The sequence below is a fragment of the Poecile atricapillus genome, chromosome 1 (assembly GCF_030490865.1).
Source record: "Poecile atricapillus isolate bPoeAtr1 chromosome 1, bPoeAtr1.hap1, whole genome shotgun sequence".
NCBI lineage: Eukaryota > Metazoa > Chordata > Aves > Passeriformes > Paridae > Poecile > Poecile atricapillus.
Window position 1 is genome coordinate 177,094,955 of NC_081249.1, and position 19,379 is coordinate 177,114,333.

Below are 19,379 nucleotides of genomic sequence, written 5' to 3' on the forward strand. Positions count from 1 at the left end.
TATGTTAGTTGCCATGCAGGGGTCTGTGCTTCTGTTGGACAAATACAAAAAATCTCTACATTGAAAAGTATGAAAAGTCACTGATCTTGTTTCATAGCTAGCTTAAAAGGGAATGGGGAAACTGTGAAATGAGCTGTGCCTTGAATTCCTCAGTTATTTTGGTGGTTGGTGGTTGATTTATCGTTGATTTGTAACTACCCTTATTATTACCCAGCACCAGGGGAAGAGACAAGAAATCAAGATCAAAAGGGTATTTAATATTGCAAGTGCATTTCATATCTACATCCACACACCAGAAAACCTTGATCTTCAAAGCACTGTACAAACACTAACCAGCTAATGACTCCCAGAGCAAAGCCACAGCAATGGCTATTTTTAATACATCTATTATTTGTTTGTGCTCATAAAAGGCAGTTTTGTGCCATCAGCTTATTTGGCCAAGCACAAAACGGAGAAAAACGAATGTGAGCAGAGGAAGAAGCAAAGGATGTATGGAATGTCTTGACTGGGTTCCCCATGTACCAGTTAATGAAAATGACTGGATGGAAAAAGAGTAAGTGAAGGTGTGACACAACCACCAAAACAAACAAACAAACAAACAAACAAACAAACAAACAAACAAGAAGTGAGTTGATTACTGGATAGAAATACATTTTAAAGGAAAAAAGGCTGGTTGCTAATGGTCCTTTCAGTCTAGCAGAGAGAAGTATGGCAAGGACCTGCGGCACAAAAAGTAAAGTAATTCAAAGCCTAATTGTTGCCAGAGACAGAATTAGCTTCTGGAATGAGTAACAAAGCCAAATAGTGAATCTGTCACTTCTTTTTTTTTTCAAATGCAGGCAAGGATTTTGTGGCCATTGTATGGAGAGATGTTAAAGCAGGTGTACAACCTGTCTGGGTAGCTGAGGGCAGATATCCCTTTTCTTCCTGAGTTCTGCCACAGTGAGGGACAGCAGAGCTGCCACCACCGAGGCAGCGTTCCCAAGTGACACAGAGAGAGATGGAGGGACGTGCTGGAGGTGTCAGATCAGAGAGCTGGAGCTCCTCTGACATGGGGGACAGGCTGGGAGAGGGGGATGTCCAGCCTGGAGAAGAGAAGCCTCTGCAAAGACCTTAGAGCCCCTTCCAGGGCCTAAAGTGACTCCAAGAGAGCTTGGCAGGGACTTTGGACAAGGGCATGGAGTGACAGGACAAGGGGGAATGGCTTCCTACTGTCATAAGGGCTGGGCTAGATGGGATACTTGGAAGAAATTTCTCCCTGTGAGGATGGTGAGGCCCTGGCACTGGGTGCCCAGAGAAGCTGTGGCTTCCCCTGGATCCCTGGAAGTGTTCCAGGCCAGGTGGGATAAGTCTTGGATCAATCTGGGATAGTGGAAGGTGACCCTGCCATGGCAGGGGGTGGAACTGGATGAGCTTTGAGGTCCCTCCCAACCCAAACCATTTATGACACGCACAGCGCCGAGTGGTGAAACCTTGTCCCCTCAGAGTCCGAATTAAAGGACTCTCTCCTTCCTCTGACACCTGTGTGCAGCCCCCGGGGAGGGTGAGATCTGAGGGCCCGAACCTGCGGGAGCAGTTCGGGACAGCCTCCCGTGCCACCCCTCACGGCGGCTCGCTGTGGGGGCAGCGCTGCCCGTGCCGGCCTCACCCCGCTCGGCCCAAGCGGGCTTTGGGGGCTGCCCGCGGCGCTCCCCCCCCCACACAGCGACAGCACCGAGGGACAAGAGACCCCTGAGCGTGCCGGCGGCAGGATCCGACCTTTCGCCCCGCATCCCGCCCCACCTGAGGCCCGGCGGGGCCGCTCGCTGCCTTCCTCGCCGTCCCCGGAGGGCGGGGGCCGCGCTGCGGAGCCCGTCCTGCAGCAGGCGGCGGAGGCAGAGCGAGCGCCCCGCCGGCACCGCGAGCTGCGGCGGCCGCGCTCCTCCTCCCCCTCCTCCTCCTCCTCCTGCTGCTCTCCTCCTCGCCTTCCTCCCCCTCCTCCTGCCCCTGCTGCTGCTCCTGCCCTCCCGGCTGCGCTCGCCGTCCCGCCCGGCCGCCCCGCGCGGCTCCTTCCCTCTATGGATGGGAAGGCAGCACCCAACGGCGTGGCCACCATCGAGGACAGGATCCTGCGCATCACCGGCTATTATGGATATTACCCGGGATACTCCAGCCAGAAAAGTAAGGCTCCCTCCCGCCTCTCCCGGCCCTTCGGGGGGGTGTGTGTGTCGGCAGAGCCCTGAGGGTGCCCGTGTCCCCCCCCAGGTGCTGCCCCATCCCTCGGGGTGAGTGTGGGGGGACAGGGCGCGGGGTGCCCGCTGTCCCCCGAGGGGACGCGGCGGCTCTGCGGCTGGAGACGGGGGCGGCGGCGCTTGGCCGCGGAACTTCGCGGCTCCGAGCCTCTCAGGGCTGGCGTTTTGGGGTTTATTTTTCATTTCCAGCTCTCCCACCCCCATCCCCGCCGATGCCGGGGGGTTCGCTCTCCGCCTGCCCCGCGCATCGGGAAAGTTTCGGTCCCGGTGGGTCCCCCCGGGCGGGCGCTTCATCTCCTCAATTACTCATCTTCCTCTCGAAACTTAGGAGATTTTTCCAGAAAAGTGGGGACTTACTGTCGATGGGGTGTTCCTTCGTGCCGCTTTAATACCAGACACTTGTAGTTTAGGGGGTTGGTGTTGGTTCGGTGTCTTTCCTTTTCTTGGTGTCCGTTCTATTTATTTATTTCCCTTCACCGAAGAAGCAGAAAATAAAGCAGGTGGTCCTTGTAGAAAGTCCCTATTTGTTTTTTTTTTTGCTTTTGAAGTTTTTAATTGGGAGCAGTGGGTTTCTAGCAGCTGGGAGAGCCTTAGTGGGTTTCTCTGGAATTCTGGTAGTCCCAGCACTCTGTTTGATGGGGAAAGTTTGGCTAATGAAAGAAATTATTCATTTTTACCACCAAGGAAATGTGTGCAACCAGGTTTTATTGTATTAGTGGTTGCTTTGTAGTTGGCAAAACTATGACATGCCATAGCTTAATGAACAGAAGAGGAGTTGAGGTGAAGTGAGGGGCAAAATTAAGGAAAAGCAAGGAGCCCACTTGGGTGAGGTGAGCACTAAGGAGCAGACTTCTGCATATTCCCTTTGGAATATTCTGCATTCCAGAACAGCCAGTGCAGTACTCTCCAGCTGCAATGCAATAATAAACCAAAACACAATTAATAAACTGCTAATATCAGAAAAACATATCTGTGGGCTTTTTATGATGGAGGAAAGCCATGCATTGAAGCCACTTAATAAATAAGAATTCCTATGTGTAATAGCTGAAAAACCCAAGTCAAGCCCAGTAGTTTTATCCAGCTGTTATTTGTGGCACACTAACAGCATGACAGGTGTTATGGGCTTTTATTTGGTGAGGTCAGCTGGTTTTTCTGCAGTCAGAGGAGTTGGGAAGAAACTGAGCAGTCTGGAGGCAAGGCTATATGTCAGTCCAGGGACCAGTTAAGTCTGAGCCAGGTGGGACCTGTGTCCCAAATTCTGTAGTGGCTCCAGAGTATCTCTACAGTGTGATTTACCGGAGGAGGGTGAGGGTTCTGGCTTAATAGTTTGTTGCAAGTTTCCTTCGGCGGCAGAATGCAATTTTTCAGTCTGCAGCAACACTCCCACTCTGTATCAAGTTATAGATCTGAATCCAGTGCTGTCAATCCAAGTGCTCCTGGTGGTGCAGTGGGAATGCCAGGAGAATGCTTCCCGGACAGAGGAGAGCTCTCTTAGACCAAGTTCTGCAGATGCTACAAACTGCATCTGCTTAAAAATTAGAAAAAGCATGCCAGGAGAGGCCAAGGCTTTCAGAAGTGCTGACTCTTGGGATTTTATGCAAGTCTCCTTGTGCCTTTTTGGCTGGGTGCTGAGGCAAAACAAGATGATCAGTAGCTCAGGTTTTCCTGTTTGAAGAAAATAAGCAAAATTTGTGGTTGTCATGTTTAAAGAGGAAAAACTGCAAGTGTGTAAATCAGTGGTATTCCAGTACTTAAATGCCTTTGGGTAAATGAAAGCCAAGAACCCCTTCTAAGCTGTGAATGCTTTTTAAAGCAGTCTCCTAAGTTTTGGAACCATCGTAATTTTTGGAGTGCTTGCAGTTGGCAGATGACTGCTTTATCCTTATGGCTGTATGTTTTGGGTTTATAAAGTACTTGAAGGCTTCTACAAAGATGTTCTGGCCTTACCCAAGGTAAAAGCAGGCATCCTTCAGGCATCATGAACATTCATCCCCCTGGCACTCAGCAGGAGTCACTCTTGGAGATCCTGGCTTGGAGTTCTTACTCTGTTCCTGTTTCAGCCAAAGTATTGCCTTTGAGTGGTGCTGCTTCAAAGTTCTGATGGCTGGCAGTTCCTGTCATGGCTAATTGTTCACACAGATGCAGCACTGTAAGCACGCAAGGTGGGGGTTTTGTACCCCTGATTATTAATGGATTTGATATCTCAGTTTATTTTGGCGAGGGCATGATTTTTGTCACCACTGTCCAAACTCAGTTTTAGTTCAGGTGGACAGTGCTGGTGGAAGGCAGTGTGCTCAGAATTCCAGGCAGGATGTGTCCATACCCTCCCCAGTGCCAGAGGAGCCCTTTCCCTGTCACATGCCCAAGCCTGTGGCACATGCAGTCATCTGCTTGTGCTGTCACCTTGCTCCTGCCTGGCTCTGGAAAGTGCCTGAGGCTGAGCTGTTTGTCCCCAGGATGGCTTTGTGCTCTCTGCTTCTGAGCAGAGAGCTGGCCAGGCACCAGATGAAGGGACATGATTTGGATGGTGACAGCCTGCTGATGGCCACCACCTTCCTTGAGGCTCCTCTTTGTCCCCAGCCTGCCGTGCCCATCTAGGGACAGAAAGATTCATTGAGGAAAGCTGAAGGCAGCAGTGGGTGGCTGCTGTTCTCACTCTTAGGGGTACCTGGACAATTACAAGGAAAGCCCAAGGCTTTGTGAAATGTGCTGGTGATTGGCATCCCTCCTCTAGTGGGCTGGCTTGTGTTCCATGGTCTGACAGGAGATCATGCCGTGGTTTCTGTGTGGGAAGGCTGAGGACTGCTCACAAACAGCCATGAAATCTAATGTTAAAGCACTGTGGTGTTCAAGAGCTGTTACCACAAAGAACTGCAGTATTTTCTAGTGGCTTGTGCCTCATAGTCTATATTTGTGTGCATTAACCTACTTCAGACTTGGGGTGTGCATGTGATGATTCTTTTATTAATTTTAAGTCAGGCACTTGAATAATTTTTTTTATTCTTTATAAAGTTTCTAGAGAAGGAAAATACCTGTTTCATTTCTCTGTAAATCATCTGAATGAGCAGAAAAATGTATTTTGGTCTGGTATTTACATCCATGCCTATTGCAAAAATCCTATTTCCTGCCTAATAAGAAAAATATCCAATTGTTTTCCCCCCCCCTCCACTTTGTGCTGAGATGGGAAGGGCTCTTCCTGATCCCACTTGACTTGTACTTGGGATGCATGGCTTGATCCCTCACTTCTTGCATTTTAAATGTGCAGACTATGTATGAGGTATCTGGCTTTTGTGGGGAGGGAGGGAGGCTGTGTCTGTCTTCCAGCCAATTTCTTTGGAATTCATAATTTCCAGGGCATAGAGCTGTTGTAGATCAGATGCTCCATCCTTTGACCTGGGGCTGCAGATGCTGCTCCCATGTAAGCTCCCCTTGTCCTCCACTTTTTCATGTGTGCAATTTCATTTGGTCTGATGCAACTTTTTCATCCACACAAACAGTGGGAGGCTGTGTTTCCTCTCCTGACCTGTGCTGTAACTTCTCATTCTTCTCTGACTTTTCTGCTGGCAGTACAATCACGTTTAGTGTCTCCAGGGTCAAGAATACGTATGGAGTTTGTTTTTTCGTGGGTTTTGATTTTTGTTTTTTGTTTTTCTTTCCTTTTTTTCCCTACTGTTTCCAACTGCCACCCCATCTGCCTTTCATCTCAGTACTGAAACCTTTTTTACAAAGTTCCTCTCCTTCAAGTCTGTCCTAACACCTCTTCTGTGCCTTCCGCTGAATTAAAGCTGCTCCAGTCAAAGCTTCTCATCTCTGATCTTCACCAAGTCAAGTTTCTACCTGTGCTGTCTTTTCTGATGGAGCCCTTTCCACTATCCACAAAGCCTCACATCTTCCAGGATGCTCTCAGCATCTCAGATCTGCATTTCTGGAATGCTGTTTTCTCAGGCCTGGAGGAGCACAGCACAACCTTACTGGTTCCTCACATGGGCCATCGCCTCCTCCTTTCCATCGTGCTTGGAGAGCTTCTCTTAACGTGCACTTGTGGCTGGAGGGTTTGATTCCCACCCCTGCAGTTATGAACTCAGGCACTTGCTAGACTTTTAAACAAGTTTTTTTGGACATTATCCCATGCTGATTCGATCTCCCCTCTTCCTCTCCTTCAGGCCTGAAACCATGGAGTTGTGTAAGCTGCTGGAAGCAGAAGGTGCTGTCATGTGCCTGTGCGGCAGCAGGACTGTGACATTGGGCTCACAGTGGGACACTGGGTGACCGACCATGCCTCTGGTGCTGTCTGCCAGGGAGCTGGGGAGCCCTTACAGCAGCGTGTGACCTTAGCAGTGCTTGGGAAAATGCTGAACCTGTCCTTGCCAAGAGCACAGTGGCTGTCAGGAGCGAGCTGTGTGTTTTCCGACTCCCCTGCAGAGCAGCTCTAGTAAAGGTCCGTGGTTTAATTTGGCAAGTTCAGCCTCAAGCCAGCAATCGCAACTTAAGGACCTACTTAAGTCTAAACTTGCTCTAAGCCACCGGGCTTTGAGAATGTGTTCAAAGTTAAGTCTGTGCTTAATTGCTTTGCCTTAATAAGGCATGCTGAGCCAGCATCAGTGGCTTGACAACTCGGCTCTTGCTCCCTGTGCGGAGGAAAACGCTGTGGAGGGAGAAGCTACCCCTGAAACTCTGGAGAGAATTTTCTCCTGGTTATCACAGCAGCTGTGCCAGCAGCTCTGCTGCAGTGCAAATCACATGGCAAACCCAGATCATCTCTGTGCTTACTGAACACCCTGCCCTCCTGGTGGCTTGTCACTTCCAGCGAGAGGAGCAAAGTCTCTGTCTGCACCCAGCTGCTCCTCCAGCAGTTCCCAGGGCCCCGGTTCCTCCCTGCAGAGCAGGCACAATGGGAGGCTGGGAAAGGGGCACTCAGGAAAGGTGCTTTGAAATTCATGGGGGATGAGGCTGGTTTTGTTGAGCTGTGTTTGAGGGGTCTGGGAGGAAGGAAGCGATGTCGGAATCTCTGTGTGAGTTGTGTTGGCTTGTACCACTTGTGGCAGCTGGCCCTGTGCCACCTGGTAGCATTTGGGGCTGAGGGGACTCCAAGGCTGGCCTGGAATGAGCTTTATTTCAAAGTCTTCTGGGTTTTCCATAGGAGGGCTGTGCCCTGGGAGGGTGTGCTGCAGTGAGGGCAGGATTGCAAACTTCCAGTTTAACAATTTCCTCCTCTCCCCAGCTCTGGGGCACAAGTAGATGTCATAGCACAGGATGCAGTCGTGTTGTAGTTGTTTTTTCCCACAGACTTGTTTGCTTGGGTGAAAAAAAAGTATGATTGTGTATCAGCACTGGTAGCAGTAACTTATGAAGTAATTTCTTTCAGCAAAACAGATTTTATAAATACTCCTTTGCTGACTAATATTGGCAAGACCAGGTTTGTTTCCTGTAGTGGAATAGGGCCAGGCTTTGTGTGGATTTCTGTTTGTGCTGGAAGGGGATGGCCTGGCAGCCTTGGACTGGTAACTGGAATATGGAACCTTCCCCTCACCTGGGGACATTAATTGTTGTGGAAGTTGAGGCGTCCCATCAGCTGGGAGGAGAGGAAACTGCTTCAGTCCTTGGCCTTCCCTCGGGGGCTGATTGATCCCCTTGGGGTCAAATCCCTGAGGAGCTCAGCTGTGAAACTGTGGTACTGGGCATGGATGCAGTTCTGGACATGTGTGGGCAGGAGGGATGAATCCAAATTGGGAAGGACACCGTGGTGAGCAGGGCAGTGAAAAGCTTATCCTTGCAAGAGGGGGCTGATAGAGCTGGGCCTGCCTAGGCCAGGATGGGAACAGGGCTGCTGCTCCAAACACATCTTGGGAGGATGAACAAGGAAATGTAGGAAAGAAGAGTTATTTAAACTGAAATTGCATGTTGGCACACAGGCAAATGGGTAGGAACAGGCCATGAATAAATTAAGGCGGGAAATTAGCAGAAGAATGAGAGTAATGGCCAAAAATCTTATGCGGGCTTATGTATTTAAATAAGAATTATTTCCCAAGCTTTAAAGATGCCTCATAAAGATGTCTGCCAAGATTTTGAGAAAAATTACCGCTATTTGGCAGGGAAAATTGAGACAGTAAGATGGGGGGAGTGATGCTAATTTTCCAGAGGTTGTTCAGAACAAGCCATAAGTTTGATGGAGCGATCTCTGCCTCCACTAGTGACTGCACAGCAAGTCTGGTGCTGTAGCTGGCCTGCTGCTAAAGGTGGAGGAGGTGCTCTCTATAATTTGGTAGCTTTCTACCTGTGCTCTCTGCCTGCTTTTGAGTTCTTCTGCCCTTCCATGCTCATTCTTGGGTCACCAGTGGTGATCCCAGGGCTCGGTGTTGGGCCCACTCATATTTTATAACTTTATGGATGATCTGGTTGAGGAGTAGAGCATCTGTTCAGTAAGTTCGTGGATGACACCAAATTGTGTGGGAGTGTGGATCTGCTGGAGGGCAGGAGGGCTCTGCAGAGGGATCTGGACAGGCTGGGTCCATGGCCTGAGGACAATTGTATGAGCTTCAGGGGGACCAGTTTCCAGATCGTGCACTTTGGCCCCAGTAATCCCACACAGAGCTACAGGCTGGGGCAGAGTGTTTGGAAAGCTGGAAAAGGAACTGGGCAAGCTGGTCAGTAGTGGCTGGACATGAACCCAGGTGTGCTCAGGTGGACAAAGAGGCCAATGACACCTGGCCTGGGTCAGCAATAGCGTGTCCAGCAGGAGCAGGGCAGTGACCATTCCCTGTTCTGGGCACTGGTGAGGCCACACCTCGAGTGCTGTGTCCAGTTCTGGGCCTCTCATGACAAGAAGGACATTGAGGGGCTGGAGTGTGTCCAGAGAAGGGGACAGAACTGGGGAAGGGTATAAAGAGTAAATAATATAAAGAGTGGCTGAGAAAGCTTGGGGGACTTGGCCTGGATAGAAGGAGGCTCAGGGGGAAACTTCTCATTCTCACAACTCCCTGGCAGGAGGATGGAGCTGAGGGGGGTCAGACTCTGCTCCCAGGGAGCAAGGGACAGGATGAGAGGAAATGGCCTGAAGCTGCACCAGGGAAGGTTCAGGCTGGACATCAGGAGGAATTTCTTCATGGAAAGGGGTGTTAAGCGTTGGAATGGGCTGCCCATGGAGGTGGTGAAGTTGTGTGTTCAAGAAGCAACTGGCCACGGCACGCAGTGCTCTGGTCTGGTTGGCAAGGTGCTGATCGCTCACAGGTTGGACTCGATCTCAGATGTCTTTTCCAACCTCAGTGATTCTGTGATTGTCACAGAAAGTCCTCCTGGCTGCCTGGCCCTCTCTGGGTGTTGGCTGGGATGGTGGCACAGCTCTGCCTCACCTCACCTGCACCTGGTTCACCTGAGGTGGCTTTAACCTTGCTCAACGGGACATCATCATGACTGCATGGAGCTGCACTTCGTTCTTCTCTTGTTCTGCCTAAAAGTGTGGCTGCTGCACACAGCCCATGGGGAGATGACCTGGACATGCCATGAGCTGCTCTGTGTTCTTCTGGAGTGCACAGAAGGGATGCCCTTCCTCTTGACTGTCCTTCCCTCACTGTCTCCTTGACATTGCCTTCTCCATCTACTCAAGCAGGCAGCAGCATATTTGGTCCTGGTTGAGTGTGGTAAAATGATATTGCAAAGTGACAGATGGTTCTGGCAGCCTTTTATCCCTCCTGTGCTTGCATTCCTGTTTTTTTAATAGTGGTTTTAAAGGTTTGCAATTATTTCTTCTGCACATTTGGAAATTGATGGGCTTTTGCTCAACTGCCTGCATGGGAATTCACCCATGAAAGTGAACTTACTGTTTGTGGAAGGATTGGTGGCAGGAATTTTTTCAGTTAAACCTGCTGCTGAATGATCACAGCGATGAATAATGGAAATGCCTGCAAAAAAAAATAAATAAATAAAATCAGTGTCTGTTTGTGGCAAATGTGAGAATAAGGTGGGGGAACAAAAAGGAAAGTGCTTAACTGAGTGGTTAAATTATTTACCAAGTGGGCCAGCTCTGCTTAGTGAGACTGAAAATTGTTTTTTCTTGTGGTGAGGTGAAGTGAGACTCCCTGGTGGCCAAAGGTTTGGGCTGGCCCTGTGCAGAGTGGCAGATTTCACTGCAGGGAGGTAGGAGCTGTAAGGTTATGCTGAGCTGATGCCCAGGGTATGGCTTTCACAGAACTGTAAGTGAGAGCAGCCCAGGCACTTCCAGTGCCAGCAGTGAATTTATTCCAAGGCATGCAGGATGTGCTCTAGTGACAGGCTTTTGGTGTGTCTGCCACACAAAGACCGTCCTGTTAGTCCTCTAAAAACATATTGATTCTTCCTAGACCTCCCTTGAAAATACTTTTGGTAAAATGGACTTGCCCTTTCCTGCATTCAGCTGGGCTGGATCAGGGCTAGCAGAGTGAGAGAGTGAGAAAGGTGCCTCTGCTGTCCTTTTTGTGGAGGCAAGGAAGATGATTTGCTCCTGTTCTGGGGCAAAGAAGGAGGTTTTGGGTCCAGGGTGAAATATGATTCCTGCTGTTTCTGGCAATCTGAAATCTGTTCCTTGTCTCAGGCTGTCCAGTCTGTTTCGTCTGATACAGGAAGAGCTCCCATACCTGCTTTGGTTCTTGTTCAAGTTTCCAACTACATTTTGGGGGGAGAGGAAGGGAGAGGCAAACACCAGCATGGCAGCTCATGAGTCAGTAAAACTCCACTAAAACAGGTCTCTCAGATCCCCTTTCAGACCAGTTTTAGTCCTGGCTGTGAACTCTCCATCCAGAGTGAGAAAGACTTTGTAGCTTGAAGCCAACCTGGTGACTCTTGCAGTTTTATTCCTTCTTGCTGCTTATGGCACTGAGCTGCTTGAGCGATTTCCTGCTGAAGCAATCTCCAGTACAGCTCCCCCTCTTCCTGTGGAGGCTGAGTCTTCTGGGGGGCTTCTAGGGCTAACACACCTCTGTTATTAATGGGGTAGTTGGAGACTTCATGAAAAAATTACTTTCCTGCTGGGGACTGATTTTTTTCTAGGATTCCTGGGAACACAACTCTGGAAGCCCTTTCCAGCTAATGGGTATCATACACCTGAGTGTTTAGAGGACAGCACTGGAATCATCTGTGCCTGTGTAAGATAAGCATGAAACAGGGCTGGAACACATGTTCACTGTCGGGGAGAGAAAATTAATCCACGTGGTGTGACTTATGTTCTGCATCTTGAAGTGAAATGGTAGAGTTGTTATAAAGCAGTCGACAAGTGCAGTCATTGCAACCTTTTTCTTTTACATATTTTAATCCTGGAACTTCAAAATCCTTTCTTAGACGAAGCTCGGCACGTGGAGTGTGCAGCCCTGGAATTGTGTGGGTGCAGATTGGGGTTTTTCTCTGCAGTGCCAGAAATAACCTGTTGTGTGATACGTTACAGGGGCTAGGGTTTGTAGCAGCTTGTGTGAAAGTGGGATGCTTCAAAGTGCTTCACCAGAGGAAATTCTTCAGTGCTGACAGCATGGAGAGCAGGAAGGTGAACTTTCTGTGGTGTTTCTGCACCGTGGCTGGACTTCTACCTGAGGAGGGTTGGTTCTTTGTGTGAGAAAGCTTGTGCTCAGTGGGGCTGCTAACGCAAAGACCAGGTGGAAAATGATTGAACTCAGCATTTACCAGGGAAATATTTGGTGAAGTTTCCCAATTTCCTATAATTTTTTTCTTTTTTCCAGGGTGGGATGGAATGGGGAAAAAATAAAAAATGAGGAGTTAGATAAAAAGAAAATTAAATATTTCAAGAACATTTGTGCTGAGGAAAAAGAATTATAGTCTGAAATGTAACTAAAGAAGTGCCACATTTCACATGCATTGGAAAACAAGCCTTGGAGGAAGGAACAAAAGGCATTTTTCATCTGAAATACTGATCTGAGCTGTTGTTGGTGTGCCAAGCCATATGTGTCCTGTCGAGGTGATTCATCCATACAAGCCCTGCCTTCTGTCCCTCTTCTTGGGGGGCCCTGTGGCAGCGGGCACGGGTTTGTGTGTGCTTGTGCTCCACAAAGCAGGGAGCACTGGGCTGATCTCAGGGTGCAGGGGAGTGCACAGCTGTCCTCTGACCTCCTCATGGAGCTGTGTGTCCAGGAATACTCATTCCTATGTCCCTCTGCTCTGGGATGCAGCCCTGACCACTTGTTCAGAGTCAGGAGTTGTCCTTCACCCATAAATGTTCTGCAGCATGGGGAAGTGGTGAGGAGGCTGCTTAACTGGGTTTTCCTGTTTGGAAAGGCATCCTGTTTGTTTCAGTGCTGGAAAGGAGGTTAATTAGATCAAATTAGGGCAACTCTATTTCTAGCTGGGGTCTGTGCAGTGTTTTTGTGCACTTCTGCTTTGAAGTGAATTCAGAGTGACTGTTTTGAGCATCCTGGTGGAGACAGGCGACCCCAGCTGTGGGTATAGAGCAGGCAGCCAGGAGTAAAGGTGTCTGCATTTGGGCAGAATCAAGAGGATTTCCTTAAACTTAGATATTCACACTGTGCACAGGTACAGCAGTGACTCCTCTGAGAGCCAAAGACTCTTGGGCAGACCTGGAAATACCACTGGAGAGTGAGTGTGAAGCTGCAGTGCTCTCAGATTGTGTGTGCCTGACTTTTAGAGGCACTGCCTTGAAAGTGTGCAGCTTTATTATTACTGGTAGAAAACATTCATGCAGTTTAGTGAAGCTTTGTAGCACTTTGTGGAGATAAGAGATTCATTATAGTTTACTGCTTTAAGAAGGCAAACAAAAGTGAGTGGTGCAGCTCCCAGATTTGCCCTGTATAGGGGAATGGAGGGTAGAATTAACGTGCCACTGTTGTTTTGCACATTATTAACAGATGTTGGCTTTGGTCTCTTATTTTAGCTGGAATCTCAAATTTGCTGGAGGAACAGTAACTCAGTTGGCTGGGTTCAGATTTACCTTAGTTCCAAGGCTGCTCCCAGACATGGGATGTTCACAGCTGAGGGTGGTTTTGGTTTAGTTGCAGACAAAACTTAAGCCCTTTTAAACATGACTTTCTGATGAATACGTCTTCGGAGAACAACGTCAAGGCTCTGATAATTTTCAGGGCCTTTTTTCTTCCTCTCCATGGCAAAGCAGTGTGGTACCTGGAAAACAATCACCTTAGGGCAGGAGAATCCTCTGGTGTTTCAGTGACTGTTGCCCTTCACGTCCTCCCTGTGGATGGTGGATGCTGTGGGGCTGCCTAAAGCAAGCAATCTCATTCTGTTCATGATCCCCAAGTTTTTCTGTTTCCCTACTTGGTACTGGGGACAGAAGCTGTAGTTCAGAGCAGCCTGATTTGCCAACTATCCTTGCACACAAAGACAAGATTCATAGGACTTCATTTGAGGGTTACAGCCATCTCCTGTCACGTTCAGGTGTCTCTGAAAGCCAGAACTGCACAGTGCAGTTTGAATTGACTGTGTAGACACTGGGTCTTCTGCTGTATTTATGCTTCCCTGTGTATTTTGGTGACTTAAGCCACTCTCCATGGTCCTGACTTTCCTTTTCATCCTATCAGCCTCTCTTCTTTCCCTGTCTCTGGTGTTAGACTGGGCTGGTTGAAGGGATGATCTGAAAGGAAATGTATTTGGCGCCTTTGATGTGGAGAGCCTTTTTTTCCTTTATAGGTTTTGAACAAAATTTGTGTCTGTGTATTCCTAAACTGAAGAATACATGATTGCTGTTCCCAGCCTTCCTCTGAGAACAGGCTTTGACATCATTCATACTCTATAATTCATGGTATTTTTGTAGCAGTCTGCTAAGGTCTGCAAGAGAGTGAAAGGGATGATTTTGAAAGGCAAGAATCGTCCTGTGCCTTCTGGTAGTTCTGTGACCGAGCAGGTTCCTGCTCTTTGGAGTTGTTACTGGGTCTCTTTTATCATGGAATAATTTTTCTTTCTCTTTGGAGTTGCTACTGGGTCTCTCTTTTATCACGGAATCATTTTTTTAAGGATGATGTTGTTCTCCTTAATGTAAGCACTTGCTCCTTGTCAAACACATCCTCGTATGCCCCGTTAGGACTTTGCGCCTCGTTCTGGGGCGTTTTAAAAGCAGATTACAGAATGTCTTGTAACTCGTCATCTGTTGGTTTTTTTAACCTGGTTTCTTAAGGAAACAAGGCTTATGTGAGCACCATCTCTCTCTCCCTACTCCCTCCCTGTGTAATTTTTCAATCTGCTGGCCAAATCCAAGTACAATTACCAGGAATTAGCGAGCGCAAAAGGTGCAAAGCCCTGATGGACTTTACAAAAACACAGCTAGAAACACGGACATTTCTGTTCTCCCACGGTGGGAAAGCTGTAGGATTGCCTCGTTCCTGATGATGAGATGTGCTGCACACAATTTTTGGGAATCTTGTCAAAGACACATCTAGTTAACATCCAGCTTCAGACAGTGACCAACAGGAGATGTGCAGGGAAGAGAATAATGGGGGTTCCTGATGTTTCCATCTACTATTGATCTGTGCTTTGGGAAGTTCTTGGTGTTTTAGTAGCTTTTGATGGCTGTTTCTTCCATGAGTTTGTAGGGATGTGATGTTGTCCAGCTTGCTGTTGTAGGATTTCTTTTCTCTGTTGCTGCAAGCTGTTTGGGTGTGGCTCTTCTGCTGAGGAATGAGAGTAACTCCCATGAAATCTTGGAGGCAGGTCCTTCCCACCCCATGATTTTGTGGAGAGAGGGGAGGAGAAAGAGAACAAAATGTTGGCCTGTTAACTGTAAATAAACATCCTGTGGAGCTAACACATGTTATATTTCATAATTCCTTCCAGCATGGAGATAAGATACTATCCTGGGAGGAGAGAAATTGGCTTTGGACTGTTTTCAGCTGCTTCCTCAGGCTGTAATGGGATGCCAGGAGCCTCACAGGGTACACCTGCCTTTTTTTGGGACTTTGAGATGATGCAGTGAAAAAGCATAAAATGATGCCACAGGACAGTTTCAGGTTTTGGTCGGAAATTCAATGAATAAAAGATTACTTTGCAGAACCACAGCTATTGGTAAAGATCTGTAGAGTAATGCAGGTGATGGTTGTGAACACTTCACAGTTTTAAAAAATGGAGAGAATGGAGTTGTTTTATTATGGCTACAGAAAATGTTATCAAATATTCATGATGATCATCTCCTCTTATTTGAAATAATAAATCCAAGGTTAATTTTGTACTTGTAGAAAACTGGTGCCTGAATGTTGGCCCTTTATTTCTTTGCTGGTGTAATGTAATGATAATATTTAATATTTTATCTACTTTGCAAGGATGTTATTAGGCTCACAAGTATGTCATGGTGCCCAGAGAAGGAGGTTCTCCCTCTTTCTCCTGCAAGTTAGGGAGAGGCTTCTGCAGACATTTCAGAGCCCAGAGAAGGAAAACATTGTGCTCAAGAGGGCTCATATAAGGCATAAAAGTTTGTCTGTTGATGAATTTAATGCTCAGTGTAACTATGAGGTTTAAAACAGGCAATAAAGAAATGCTGCCAGTTCTGTTTATTTTAAAGGCTAAGTCCTTAAAAATTATTTTTATCATTCATGCCATCCATCGTGTTGCCAGTTGTGATATTTGTGACCTCTGTTGCAAATTAGAATTTGACATTGTGGTGACTGCACTGAGCAAGGAAATATGCCCCAGGGGTTTATAAATAGGATTTAAAGCACCCATCACATGATTGCATTTTATTATTCTGCTGTATGTGTTTTTGTTATTTATTTTCCCCCAAAAACAAATGCAAGTTTTTAATGTCACCATGTGGCAACAACGTGAAGCCTTTTAAGTCACCGCTGCTGCTCAAAGTATTGTAAAGTCTGACATCCCTTTGAAGAGCTGTTCTTAGCCACTGCTGCTATTTTTGAGTTGTTCTCTGTGGAATATTTTTTATTTTGTCCTCGTGTGCCCTGAATTTTCCAAACATTTTCAAATCAATTGAGGTCTTTCCCTCTCCTGTGTTTCCCCCACTCTTATTAACTTTTACTGGACTATGCCTTGGAAAATCTCGTTGAGAAGTCTTTTTCCCATGAACTCTAAGGAGTCTTTAGAGAAACATCTGCCAGAAGCACTGACCTACAAAATCTATTAGGCTCTTCCCACTGGTGTGAAGCTCATTTATGTAATGCTGCTGGATGGGATGGCTCTGCTCTGGAGATGAAATACAAAATTCAGATTTGCTTTCATAAGCATAGGTGCAGAGAAGTGGCTGATACCGAGATGATGTTAAAGCGTTAAAGGTTGGATGTTAATTGTGATCATATGTAACTTACCAGTTGTAATGTGGCAGAGGAGGGTGTCAAAAACAGGGGAATTAATTGTCCAAGAGAACAATATTTCTTTCCTCTATTTCTGAGCAAAGCAATAATTTAATAAAATATTAGTCAGGTTGATTAATCTTATTATAAGCACAGAAATATAAACAGGTGATGGGGATTAGTTTATAGATTTTCATAAATTATTTGATGATCTTTTGAGTTTGATGGTTACAGATATAACTGTATACAACTTAGTCACACTCTGTATTCTTTATAAATATGCTGATAATGGGAAGTACCAGACAAAGTATCAGAAGTTTATCCTTTTGCCTTCTGAAAGATCTTGCAGGGGTGGAGATGTGAAGGCATCTGCATCATCAGAACATAAAAGTGGAAGCAACAGGGGGAGTAAAATGTCATGTGCATGAAGTGGATCAGAGGAAAAGGGCAGCCAGCCCATGAATTTGAACCTGCACTTGCCTGGACTTATGAGATGAATGGAGAAAGTTCTGAAATTCTTCCCTTCAATTTTGGGGATTTTGGCCATGGTGACATTTCACTCAAGCTTTATCCCTCTGGATGAGTGAAGTTAAAGCACAGCAGAGCCCATAATCTTCACTACATCAGGAGTAGTATATGGAGTGGCTAATATTATATCCAGCAGCTTGGAGCTGTGTGAGCAAGGAGCTGCTTAGAGTTGGAATAATTTGCAATGCAGCCTTTGGTTTGGTATGACCAAGTTTGACCTTTGCCTCAAGGCTGGTGAAAGGATGCCTTGATCCTACTGCCCCAGCACCTATTTTTAATGCTATGTGTGTCCCAGTTTGATTTTGGAGGAAAGTTTTCTAATTCCCTTTGACTTCTTGGACAGTCATCATCTTCATCTCTTTGAAGAGACATTGGAAAGATGTGAATCCCTTCAGTGCCATCCACCAGGGAGCCTTGGCAGTTCTGAAGTGGGCTGGGGGACGTTTCCCAGACACATTAATAAAGCTCCCCATCATGAAGTATCAGGAAGAGCTGACAGAATATTTATGCCTGCTTGTTCCCTGACCTTCCATAATTGCCTCTGATTATTCTATTACAGCAGAACTTTTAAAGTAATTGTGGAGATCAGATGCAAGTATGAAGCCACAGAGGCTGTCCTGAAACTTGGCAAAATCATGGACAGGCATCCAAAATGTGAGTCAGTCTGCCCTGCTCTTCCTTTTCAAGTGGCATATTAACCAGGCTGAATAATGATTTGTCCCTCTACTGAAGTTACATCATGAAAAGTGGCACAACCTGATTTGGTTCTTTGATATTTTTGCCATCAATACAGGTTCAAGAGTTGGGAGTTTTGATTGTCTACAATGTTTGGGATTTGGCTACTTTTACAAAAATTGTTCTTGGTGAGCTCCCTGGTTTGAGCAGTGATCATCTGGTAAGCAGAATGCGGAGCTGGCAGAGGTCTGGAGAAATAACTTGAGTCTTAGTGAGCAGGGTCACCTGGATCATTCTCAGTGGATACGTGTCTAATCCATTTTGAAAACATCTGTGGTGGGGATTGCCCACCTCCCAGGCATTCTGTTCCAGTGTTTCATTTACTGTGGTTTTCTCATGACTAAATCTTGATCTACTTCAGACACAGTTCTTGTCCTAGTACCTTGTGACTGGTCTCCTCCTCTGCAGCAATATCTCACAGATCTCAGAACTTCTTTATCTTGTTTTCCTTCATCTTTACTAAAACAAACCAAATTCTTCCACTCATTCTGTGTAGTCATTCTAGAGGAAACTTGCTTCTTATCTTTATCTTCTTGAAGTCAATGCAGTAGCCATCACCTTACTTAAAATTTTGCTCCTCAAATTGGACCCAGGTCTTCAGTTGAGGTCTCACTTGTGCAGTCTTGAAGAGAAGAATTACTTCATATCCTTGATGTACAGTGGATTGTTCATCTCACTTCAGTGTCTGAATTTCTGGCAACTGTATAAAAAGTGATGCAGCTTGAGCTTGGGGTTTCCTCTAAAGTCCAGTCCTCTTCTACAAAACTGTTCCCTGAACTGTGTCTGTACAGCTGATTCTCCACTTAGGTGGGAATAACCTTTCACTTTTGCAAATAATTCTTTATCCAGGTGATGTCTCCATGTTGTTAAAATCATTCCAGTTCTCTCTTCAATGTAGTTGGAGCCTTCTTGTTTAATATAACTTCAAGCATAACAATTAACCTCCCTATTATGGAAATAACAAATGCTAAAAGGACCCTCACTTAAAATCCTTTCACCATCAGGGACCCACTGATGGTGAGCCCAGGGATGGCTCTTGAGCACTTTTCCTCCTGGTTAAATTGTTTCCCTGTCATGTCCTGCTGGGCAGTGTCACGAGCTGTCCTGGTGTCAAGATCTGTAATGTCTCCTGTCCTTCACTGTTCACCAGCTGTTATTCTGTCATGGAAAGAAATGACATTACTCTGATGGGATTTGGTCTCAAGGAAGCTCTGACTGGCGTTTTCCAGGTTTCCTTTACATGTATCCTGTTTGTTTAGTCTGGTATTTTGATGGGAACAGAGGATGTGGGGTGCTGCTTACATCCGACTGCTCCTATTTATTTTTTATTCAGGTTTGTAATTTCCCACTCTTTTCCAATTTCTTTCTCCAGCCTAGCATTGTCAAAGGTGTTTTGGCAACCTGCTGTAGTGGAAGGTGTCCCTGCCCATGGTGGAGGGCTGGAACATGATGGTCTTTAAGGTCCCTTCCAAACTCCTTTTTTGTTTCTGTGAAGCTCCCTGTAACATATTTAAGCTAAGTTTAAAAGTTCCATTGATTTCCCAAAACTGAGACCAGTGCTTTTTATACCGGACCAAATTGTTGATGTGAAACGCATCCCGGAGCTCCAGACAGGCCTTGGTTTGGTGCCACCTCATTACTCTTC

The 19,379-nt window shown here is 46.7% G+C and overlaps 1 protein-coding gene across 1 annotated transcript in view; it reads left to right on the top strand.

Moving 5' to 3' along the window:
• The first annotated feature begins 2,011 nt into the window (after positions 1-2,011).
• Positions 2,012-19,379, top strand: part of SLC35F4 (solute carrier family 35 member F4) — a 110,686-nt gene continuing 93,318 nt past the window's right edge. The window contains exon 1 of the mRNA XM_058860918.1: positions 2,012-2,160. Within this exon, the coding sequence (XP_058716901.1) occupies positions 2,058-2,160 (103 nt within the window). The 5' untranslated portion in view covers positions 2,012-2,057. The remainder of the gene's footprint in view (positions 2,161-19,379) is intronic.